The 12304-nt window shown below is 28.1% G+C and overlaps 1 protein-coding gene across 1 annotated transcript in view; it reads right to left on the minus strand.

Annotated features, from left to right (window-relative positions):
* The window catches only part of LOC109846459, a 16633-nt gene extending 10910 nt beyond the window's left edge, over nucleotides 1–5723 (minus strand). The window contains exons 1-2 of the mRNA XM_020415698.1: nucleotides 5549–5723; nucleotides 4809–4964 (exon numbers count right to left, since the gene is read on the minus strand). Coding sequence (XP_020271287.1) covers nucleotides 4809–4964; nucleotides 5549–5593 — 201 coding nt within the window. The 5' untranslated portion in view covers nucleotides 5594–5723. The remainder of the gene's footprint in view (nucleotides 1–4808; nucleotides 4965–5548) is intronic.

Below are 12304 nucleotides of genomic sequence, written 5' to 3' on the forward strand. Positions count from 1 at the left end.
GGGTGTGGAGGGGGGGGGGAGACGGCGGCTAGGGTTTGGAGAAGGCTCTGATACCAAGTTGAAATAGAAACCTTAATTCATTATGAGATCTCTTGGGCTTTATATAGGCCCCTTACACAACTTACAAATAAGTCCTAACTAATACTAATATGTCAACATTTTATATTGAGTTTAGATTTGATTTTATCTCATTGTTACACACACCCTTTTGAGCTTATTGTATTTGCATACATAGTATATTAGGGTTGTGAGAGTTTGTAACATTGAGTTGTGCTTAATTGAGTTCTCACCTTGTTAGAGAGAACAATCATTTGTTATATTGTGCTTATCGTGAGAATCACTTTGTAATACACTTGTACACTGAGTGAGGAGTGTGTGGTGAGAGTCAGGGATCGTTCCAAGAGGAGTGGCGTCGGTTGACGAACCTAGGGAGAGGTTGTAACCGAGCACTTGAGGAAGACACGGCTAGGTCCAACACTTAGTGGGTGTAGAGTGTGATTGCATAGTGTTTGTTGTGTGAGAGTTTTCGGTGAACTTGTAAACCGAGTGTGTAGAAGTTCCGGCTTCCAAACCGGATTGTGATAGTGGATTTCTCCCCGGGAGTGGGGAGCGGAGACGTAGGACGGAAGGTCCGAACTCCGTGATCATATCTTGTGTTTGAGTGTGCTTTGGCGTTTATTTATACTTATGTTTATATTTCTTGTCGCCATTGTCATTAGCTCATTATTTATATGATCCACTATCTAGTTTATTTTGTTTACCCTTGTGTTAGTTTCATATCCTTGCATGTATCATAGTGTATATCTCTTTGGTAGGATATATTATCTTGTGTTAGTTTATATATCCTTGCATATATACTTTTATCATATAGGATATATCTCTTTGTTGTTCATATTGCTTATCCTAGCTTACAAATATTGTTGTATTTCATACTTGCTAGGATAACTTGTTAATTAATTTTAATTGGCATATAATCGGATTAGATTAGCATAAGACCCTAATCACAAACAAACCGAACCGACCGTTGCACACCCCTAGATAGAGCACTTGTCTCAATCTCTCCATGGTGCACATCTCACCATGATTCCTAGAATAAAATTTATTCTTCAACTGCTTGTGCCATGTTTGCTTGTTCTTCACTATTATATCAGTAATATTTTTGGATATGACCAAATCTCTTGCATTTGTGACATTGAGGTTTTCCTTTATGCTAACAATCATTCTCCTCATGGCCAAATTTCTTACAATGGTTGCATTGGACGCCTTTGCCTTTCCCTTTTGAAGATGAAGTCTTGGCTAATAAGGCTTCTTTACTTTTTTTCACCATTTTCTTCCTCCCTCATTGATCTCCTTTGGTCTACGGCACTGAGGACATTGACTAAATCCACTAGAGTTATTTTGGATAAGTCTTTAGAACCTTCAAGTGAGGAAATTTTGGACTCATACTTTTCGAGAACTGTCACTAAAATCTTATCAACCACTCTTTCATTTGAAAATGTTTCACCAAGCAATCTAATTTGATTGACAATAGCCATAAGCTTACCGACATACTCTTTGATGGTCTCATATTTCTTCATCTTTTGCATCTCTAATTCACTTTTGATATTTAGAACTTGCATCAATTTTGTTTGATCGTTGCCCTCGAACTCTTCTTTAGCATCTCTCACGCCACCTTAGGTGATTCACAAGTCATTATACTTGTGAAGATTCCGTCCGACACGGCCGAATGAATACAAGAGAGAGCTTTTGGCTTCTTTGCTTTTTCTTCGTCATGCTTCTTGATTTGGTTTAGGGTTGGATTTTGTGGAAGAGGGGTCGGCTCATAGTCACTCTCAGCAACCTCCCATAAACTCAAAGCTTTCAAATGAGATTTCATCTTGATAGCCCAATATTGATAATTGTCTCCATTGAGGATGGGATATGGAAGCGAAAAATTGTTGGATGCCATTAAAAACAAAGGTTGATCACTCTATATTTTTTTTAAATCCTCACAAACCCAAGAAAACTGGAGCTCTGATACCATGTTGGAAAAAAAGAGGAGAAAACAAGAATATAAGTTTTATTAAAGAAAATGTTTCATTTACTTATTTTTTTTGCTAACAGAGAGAATGACCAAATATATAGGCCTTACACCAACTTAAACTCCTAGAAATCAGCAACGCCAAATATATAGGCCTTACACCAACTTAAACTCCTAGAAATCAGCAACAAACAATTCAAAAAACACATGACAATTGACTAAGTAAACAACTAAACCACTACTAACATACTATCCTGAAAAATAGGAAACAACCTAATAACTAATTTTGAATCAGGTATTCAACAAAAATGAGTTACGGAGGAGAGTGATATTGTTAGGATAAAATTCTACGGTCCAAGCCAATTGTTAAGAAACCCCAAGACCCGACAGTTGATGTCTATTTCCTCTCTCGTCAGCATCTATGTGGTGGTATAGTTCAAATCGTCAGTATCTTTTGATTCCGATTTCTATCTTCTAAGTATTGCTTTGAACCTCGAAGGGTCCTCAGTTGGGAACAAGCCTCGACCCCTGTAACACTCATCTGTGAACATGGGAAGTCCCATCATCAGAGCAACTACCTTCTCCTTAGAAAGCTTACTTCCCCCACCAAACATCTCGTTCTCTACAACATTATCAATGTCATCAACTCATCCAATTTATGTTCTTTGGATCTTTTCATGGTGGCAAACCCGTGTCTTTCTTCCATTAATGCTTGATAATTAGAGATATAGCTATCATGCTCATCTAGATCTCATTCTATAAATTTCTGATGGTTTGATGGTCAGAAAAGAACACTGACAACCTCTCTGACAGGTTACCCATTCTTGTGAAATCATGTATATATACCTGTTATCTAGTAAAGTGCCACCAACAATTTACTACTACAATGATTTAAAGAAAAATATGATTTTTTTTCTAAATGAATAAAGAACAATATGATACTTCCATGTCATTTTTACTTTTCTACTTTCAACAATAATTTGTTTCTACAAAACAAATATTGTATATCACTTGAATGCTGAAGTGACCGTGAAAATATAAGAAAAAGTGGCTTTCACACTTTCAATTGACTTTCAACTTGCCAAACTCCCGTAAAAGAATCTCATATATAAATGGGATGTGATGTTATTTTCAGTTGCAAATGCACGCCCTTCAGATATTATCACATGACTTGCACACGATAGCTATCACTATAGAGCTTTAACCATGTTAATCATTAAAGGCCGTTGATTTGTCTAGTGGATGATCTCTCATTCCTAATCTACACTCAAAGACAAATTAGAACCACTCGCTAGGCTTCGTTTGGATACTATGGTGTTTCTTTGTTTCCATAGCGTGTTGGCCAAAAACAAAACATCATGTGCTTGGAAACAATGTTGTTTTTTGAGCTAAACCATGCTCAAACTAAAAACACAACACTTACTTCTAAACACATTTTTAGGTGTTTTAACTTTGATGGTTTGGTTTTGACTTTGAGGAGATGTAAATATAATATCAAACATAATATATTAAATATAATTAATATATAGTTATTGTCCATATGCTTACTATATTATATCATATTATACTATAATATAGTTAATCTAATATATTAGTAATATTTCACAAATAATATAAAATATATTGATAATTAAAATATTTTATATAATAATATAATAACAAATTAAATGCTAATATTTAATATGTTGATAATGTATTACAAAATAATATAGTTAAATTAACATAATAATAAATAATAATAAAATATAAATAAATTAATAAAAAATAAAAAGTTATGATAATAAATAGTGATATAATAATGATATAAGAATATACTATACAATATTATAATCACTATAATATCATTAATTTTTAATAAATAATATGTAATAAATTATAAGTATAAAATGTTATATAATAGTAACATATTTAATAATAAAATAATAATAGAACAATAATATAATAATAATATATTATAGCAATATTATATAGTAAATGTAATATAATATATAAAATATTAGTATATTATATAATATATAATATAATATATTATATAATAAATATATTATACTATAAAATTAATTTATTGCTAACAAATGTTAATGTAATAATAATGTATTTATAATATAATAATATTTATTGATAACATAATTATTAATATATTATTAAAGTAATATTAATAAATTTGAACAAATTACAAATTATTATATATTACATAATGTTAAAATATTAAATAAATTAATTAAACCTAAAAACATTACTAGTATTAAAATAATATTAATATTATTATCAATATTATAATATATTAAAAATAGTATAATATTATTTTAATAATAAAATATTATTAGTTTAAAATATTATATAATGTATAGCAATAACAAGTTGATATACCAAAATAATATTAATATGTTTTTATTTGAAAATAATATGTAATAATTACCATGTAATATAATGCACTAATGTACCATATAATATTACATTGTATTATATTTACTATTTATAATATATTTAATACTAATGTTATAATGGGTCAAACAAGTGTTGGGTAAAAGAAATCAGCATGGTGTTTTAAAAATACTTTAAAGGGAAAACATAACACATATTTTTTTTATAAAACACAATAAGAAAAATATCATGGTATCCAAACTAAGCTTTAAGTAAATTAACAACTACTAATAAGGACAGTGGTCTCTCCACTATTTTTTTGGCGGTGGGGAGGATCCAAAAGAGGTCATAATTAAGTTGCTATGACTCTCTAATACGAACAGTGTATCCATAAATAATCTTAAAAACAATTCAGATGGGGCACCTGGTAATTAACTTCTCCCATTTCACCTGCAACTGACTCTTTAATGGTGCTTCTCCTGTTTAGTGATTCTTCAATTGCCCTGCGCTTCAAGCTCAACTCTTTTAGTAGCTTTAGTGTATCAGGATTAGGATCTTGGCAGCCTTCTTCATATGTGACCTGTTTTGCATTAACATTTTCACGTTACTATATGAGCATGCTAGCTACAGTTAGCATGAATGTGATTGTGGAATAACTCTCAAAATCCTTTTCAGATTACTAAATTGCGAGTTACATTTTTATACGTGACTGGTAGAATTTGAGTCAGGGTTGCTCTTATGTTCTTTAAAAAAAATATAGAAACTCTGAAGTTACGCCGAGAGTTGAGGGTTATAACACTGTCTCTATGCTTTCTAAAATTATAAGCATCCATCATCGAAATAAAGAATTAACTCCATTTTTTCACATTGTGATGCTACTGATAACGCAATCTATCAATGAATATTTTGTTGTGTAAATAAGCTACTGAAAAAAATAGTAATAAATCTATCAATAAATACAGACCCTAATCTAAGCCTTCAGATATGGAGAAGGGAAGAAGGGGAAAAAACCAAAGACAAAAAAAATGAAAAACAAAAATATGAATCAATCTAAGGTCTACATATAGCAATCTCCAATATCCAAAATCCAAATTGGATTAAGGTCTAAACTTAAACACATTGATGAACTAGCATCAAATTAAAGAAATGATCATATAAAAATACCTTCTTGGTCGTGAGTCTAATGGCATCCCTAAAAGCCAGCAACATTGTGAAAAGGCCAAAGTTTCCTCCTTCAGAATCTAATGGAGATGACCACAAGGATTTAAAGTGATAATAGTAGACTTGAGACTTTGTTATGCAGATTTCTGCCTATTTTCTCCTTCATCTTCTCTGGGGTCAAGAGAAAATTATTTGGAGAAACTGCAAAGGAATGAGCCAAGATTTTTGAGAAATAATTTACAAATATAAGTTTGAAGGATTCTAATCCTTTAGACAAGTTATTTAAACCTGAGAAGAATTTGGATTATGTTACAACTCTACAATAATAAAACTAGTTAGGTACCAGCATATTAATTAGTCTAGAAAATAATTGAAAAATAGAGGAAGAAGTTGCAATATAATTCTTGTTGCTTGGTTGGACTGTTAATATATAAATGTATCTAAGGGGATAAGCCCATTTTGATATTCTTCAAAGTCTGTTTCCTTACTTATTAAGAAATTTATTTAAGTCTCTCTGCTCCAACGAGCTCTGATACTGCTTAAGTTTTTTTATTATGGATGTTCTCATACTAGTCCCTGAAAAACTTTTAAGGTTTTTATCTTTTATTAAAGGAAAACTTATGAGGCCAAATCTCAGGTTGCGCACAGATAAAATCTATAAATGTTCTTTTTTTTAATCTATTTTCTTTTTTTCCTTGTTATTACTAGCTAATAATATTGTTAGAATTCTTGAATATCAAACATGGCACTGCAGTAGTTTTTTTTTTTATATAAGATTGCAATTATCAAATTTTATCCGTGACTAACATGCAATAATATAAGCTTTTATGTTAAGGGCCTGTTTGTTTCACCAATTTTATGGAATAGGAATGGTATTTGGACCTGACAATGGCGTTTTCGTAATTAATGGATTCCAAATGAATCCTAATCCTGAGTTTGGTTCAAAATTTTTTTATAGAATTGCTAATCTATAAAGTGGCTTAAATAGTGTATATTTCAGGAAATCCAAATCCACTCCATTTGCTAGGAATTGGGTAGAATTTCTGACACCTCTCCTCCTTTTTATTCTAATTCCTAATCCTATTCCTAATCCTTGGGTGAAACAAACATAGAATACAAAAAAAATGGGATTCCATAAAACGAAAACTTGTCTATAAATTTTTTATGGATTAGATTGGAATCCATAAATAAAATAGGATTCCTAATCCTATTCCTACTCTCTATTGAACCAAACAGGTCCTAATCAAATAACGATGTCTTATATATTTTTGTTTAGTGTGTGTCCTGTTACCACAAGAGCAGTTTTTTTTTTTTTTTTGTCAATGAAAATTTTATTCATCTTCCAAATATGAGAATTTCTGTACATCACTGCTCAGTTTTAGAACTGAGAATGCACTAAAAGCTAATAGCTTACAACCTCAAGTAGTTACAAGGTACATATCCATTCCTTATCATCTGTCGAGAAAGAACCATTGAGTATAGCAGTTAGAATGATGAATTTTTGCTATGATTCCTAAGTGATAGAATCCAATCTGCTTGTATTGTCTGAAAGTTTAGATTCAAGTTGTAACTGAGTTCAATTCTCTTCTTCTTTCTTTCCCTTTTTTTTTTGGCAGAATAACTGAGTTCAATTCTTAGTAATTAATCAGATTAGATGATGCCAACTTATATAATTTTATTTTTGGGTGAATTACACTAAACCTTCAAGAACTTTCAAAATGGCACGAAATCCCCAATAACATTTGCTGAAAACCCAATATCTTTTGTGCAAATTGCACTAAACGCCCGATTACTTTCAAAATGACTTTTTATGTTCTAATTTATGGGAGCAGAAACATATGGGGTTTTTTCTGCAATTCAAAATTTTATTAGAAGCTAGTGTGCTTTTGAAAGTTACTGGGGGTTTACTGCAAAACACTGAAAATTCTTGGGGGTTTGGTATAACTTACCCTTTATCTTTTCCAGTAGGTGTATAGTCACCTATATCGCCAATGTTGACGAAAGAAAAAAAATTCTGATACCAGATTATTCTATCTTAATACTTAATTAGGTTGACATACTACATAAATAATATGATTAACATTGTAGTCAATTCGCCTTATCAATATCCCTTCCAATTTCAGAAAGATTTGAAAATGAGAGTCTCAAACAAATAAAATTTATATGTTATATAAGCTGCAAAGAAACCACTCATCGACTTCATGATTCAAAGTCTAACAAAGATTTGTGTAAAAAAACAACGCTTTAAACATAAAACTAATAAGAGAATATTTTTATGAAAAATGGGTGTGAGATAAAGATATAATAACGACATATTATGTTCTTGATGATATAATAATAAGTGGTTAGGCTTATTCGAACTTTTGACAGAAGCTGAACCCCGTATTCTGATATAGGATCTAGAAGATCCCAGCTATCAAAGTCATCAAAATACATTTCTGTTGTAGTTTCTTATCAACATAACTGAAAAATACACCAAGCTAGAATTCTAATTAATTTACGTTCAAGTCAATAAAAACTTGAAACTTATCCTACAATGATATAAGAAAATAAAAATTACATTATATCATATCATATTGTACTCTTTAATTATAAAAGTCAAAAGTTTACAAAAAAACTTTCCATGAATAAAAATACCTTTGATCCTTTTACATATTACATTGTTATCATATTCTAATTAATATTAATAATTAATTAATTAATTAAATGAGAAATTATGGTAAAAATAATTAAATATATATAATATTATATATGTATGTGTTTCATTGCATGCGAAAACATTTAATTGATCATAGATAAGAAATTCATAATTAAAATTTAGTTTTTATCTTTAAATTTAGTTATCTAAGGTAATTAGTAAAGAGATAAAAGGTTATCATCCGATCCTAATTCATATCATGATCATATCATATCATACTCCTTTTAAAAGCACGAGTTTAGGAAAATCTTTCTATGGTCAATATTACCCTTCACTATTTTGAATATTACATTTAAATTTTAATCTATTGTAATTATAATTATATCTTATCTAATCCCACAGAAACTATCTATAGCTCAACAATTTAAAAAAAGGTTAACAAACTACGTGGAAATTTATTTTAAATTTTTTATTTAAATCTTAATCTATCTAAATACTAATTATATTCTATATTAATCCCACATGAACTACCTATAGCTTAGCAATTTAAAAAATATTAAGATTTAATTCAAAAATTACACAAAATATCTTTAAAAGTTCAAAATTACTCAAAACACCGCGACTTTTCAAAACTTAAAACAACAAATATGAAATCTAAAAATTAAAAATAGACCCTAAGGAATTTAAAAATTATAATTATACCCTCAAAATTTTTAAAATTATAGAAACAACCTCAAAATTTCAAATTAGAAAAAAATACCTTAAAATCAGTGACTTAAGAACTTACAAACAACATAGATAAATTTTAGAGATTACAATTAGGCACTTAAAAACTTAAAATTTATAATAAATAACCTCAAAGTTACATAAACTACAAAAACTCCCTCAAAATTTAAAAATCGCAAAAATCCTAAAATTTCAAAACTTATAACCGGTAGACATCAAATCTAAAAATTATCAACAGATCATTAAAAATTTAAATTTATTAAAAACAACTCAAAGTTTTAGTAATTGTAAAAAACACACTCAAAATTTCAGAGTTGAAAGAAACATCTTAACATTTAAAAACTTACCACCAACTCGTAAAACATAAAAATTACAAACACCCAACATAAAATTTAAAATTTTCAAAAAAATTACATTAAAGTTAAAAAAATTACAAAGCACACCCTCAAAAGTTTAAAATCACAAAAGGCTAAAATTTGGCAAAGAAAATAGTAAATTTTTGATATCATTTCATTAAGATAGATAAATTTAAGTTTTAATTTAAAGTTTATCATCCCTTTTTAGCATCTAAAAGTAGTCTAAGTTGACGCTGGTAAAAAATAACAATTACGATAGATTAAAACTATCCAATTAAGAAATAAAAATTTAAAAAATATATGACAGATTAAAAATTAATATTACTATATAAATTTAAGGAACTGTATATAATATTAGTAACAAAATTAATTGATAGAAGACCAAATTACATAAAACTAACAAAAGACTATAATATAATAAGTTAACATTAATTGATTATAATGTATAAACATTCATCTTTGACGTTAATAATATTTATAGAGTAAAAAAATACAGGAAATTTTACATGAAAAAACTATCAGGAAGTTCAGGGACATCCTTAAAAAAATCAAGATTTTTTTATTTTAAAATAGAGAAGTGAAGTAAATAAACCCAAAATATGAAAATATTCATGAATCACTTGAACTGACATTGACAAAAGGTATATCTAGCAAAGAGCACTGATGCGTTCCCCCTTGAAGAAATGTTTAACAATTTTGTACCAATTAAAAAAGCATTCATCGTGAAAGATACAAGAAAATTTAGTTCGTATGTATAAATTTTTCTTACTTTATTCTTGAAATACTAAATGAATTATAAACTCAATATAAAATTACATATAAATAATCTTACAATAGAAACTAAAGTGAAGTCATTGATCAACTATGTTGCGAGATATAATAAGCCAGATAAGAGGAGAGAAATTACTATAATGGACAAAAGGTATATAGATGATAATTAGTTACAATAGCATAAGTAAAAAAAATTATAATTGATATTTTTCTTTTTCCAATATATGGTATGACTCTGTAAGTAAATTTATTTGGGGATATGACTACCTAATAAATGATTAGTTTTTAAAGACACGATCAAAGATAAGGACATAATAGTACTGTTAGATTTTAAGATCTTTAAATATGAAGGTATCATATTTTACTACTAAAATTTTTATTAAAGGTCACTAAGCATAAAATTCACTTTATATCTATCTCAAATTTATAGGAAAAATATGCATGTTATCGTAAATTGTGTTAACAATATATACCAATACAAAAATACAACTTATTGAAGAAATAAAAGAATGATAAATAAACCAAGCAAATATACATGTAACACAATAAAAAAATTACACTTTAAAGCTAATACGCATGGCTTATTTAGAACAAGCTGTTAAAATAGAAGCATATCCATCAAGGCTCTTTACAAATATAATACAATTTTAAACTATTGATGTATGCAATAATCACAATATCAAAGAGGTATGATCTTATAAGTCCTACTCTAAAATTTACACAATTTAACTTTAAAATACTCTACCAATATACAGACACGCTATTGGACCTATAATGTAAAGATAACTACTATTTATAATAAAGTTGAGCTGTGGTTCTAGCTTGCAAAGAATACAATAAGAAGATTGGATAAAGATGTTAATAAGAATATCCAAATGATAAATATCACAAAATTACTAATAAAGTAGTACCAATGTTGAGTAATATCCCTTATTCATGAAATAAATATATCAAGATTAAATATTAACACTATAAGTTAAGCCAATTTGATAATAAAAAATACAGTTATTTAGTTTAGATCATTGTGGAAAATAACATTGATAGAGTAAAAGTAACATTATTTAACACGACAGAAGCTCTTATTGGATGGACATCAGAACAATTTATTGTAGAGAAAAAAGAGATAACTCCTAACCTTTTTTGAAAAATAAATTAGAAACAAAAAAAATTATATATATATATATATATATATATATGAAATTAACATGTAGTCTCATTGAAACACAAAAATAATTAATGTCTGTATTTCTAGAATTTTTGTTGAACATCAGAAATGCATTCAACTTATTTGTGAAGTAAGATAAGAAGACAAAACATGAACGAGCTCAGGGAAAAATAATAACACAAGAAATCCAGCTCTAGCATGGTGTCACAATCAATATAGATGATGAAGATACAACTCTAGAATTGCTCAAGAAAAATATTAATAAGAAGAAGGATTGATCTTTAACTCAATAAAATATGAAACAAAAAAAATAAAGTTTTATTTTTTGAATATTTTATATAGAATAAATTAATTTTTTGTGGAAAACCACGAATCTTTAGAAATGATTTTCATGAACTCTTTTAAATATTTTTATATGGTTATGTGGATTCTTTTATCATATAAAATATACTAGAGTTAGCATTAATCTTTAGTCAATTATTTTTTCTGAAGTCTATCAATTAATTAGCAACAAACTTTATATTCTTTTTAGTTTTATTTTAGCCCACTTTTAATTTATCATCTTGGTTTTTTAGCTTTAACTATCCATCTTTCTTTTATAACACTATTTTTTAAGTGTTTTTAACTTTTACAACATTATACTTTCAGGCTTTGTTTTATGTCGGCCCAAATCATGTGAAAATTCAAATTGGCTTTAGATTATATTTGTTTCCTATCAATTTAATTATCAACATAAAAAATTAAGCTTGGTGTAGCCCATTCAAATAAACATAGAAGAAAATAAATAATCACAATGCTAAAACTTAAAGTCAAAAGTGAGCAAAAACGATCAAAGTGGAACTGAAGAACAAATTTTAGTAAGGAAATAAATTAAAAATATTTACTCATGATATTTAACCACGTGCATTGCACGTGCATAAAACCTAGTCATTATAAAATTGTGAGTTTGGGAAAATTTTCCATAAACAAAAATATCATTTTTTCCTTTTACATATTGCATTGTTATCCTATTCTAATTAATATAAATAGTTAATTAAATGATAAATCATGGTAAAAATAGTTATATATATATCATATTATGTGTTTCATGTGAAAATTTTTAA

This window comes from Asparagus officinalis, chromosome 6 (assembly GCF_001876935.1).
Source record: "Asparagus officinalis chromosome 6, Aspof.V1, whole genome shotgun sequence".
NCBI classification, from domain to species: domain Eukaryota; kingdom Viridiplantae; phylum Streptophyta; class Magnoliopsida; order Asparagales; family Asparagaceae; genus Asparagus; species Asparagus officinalis.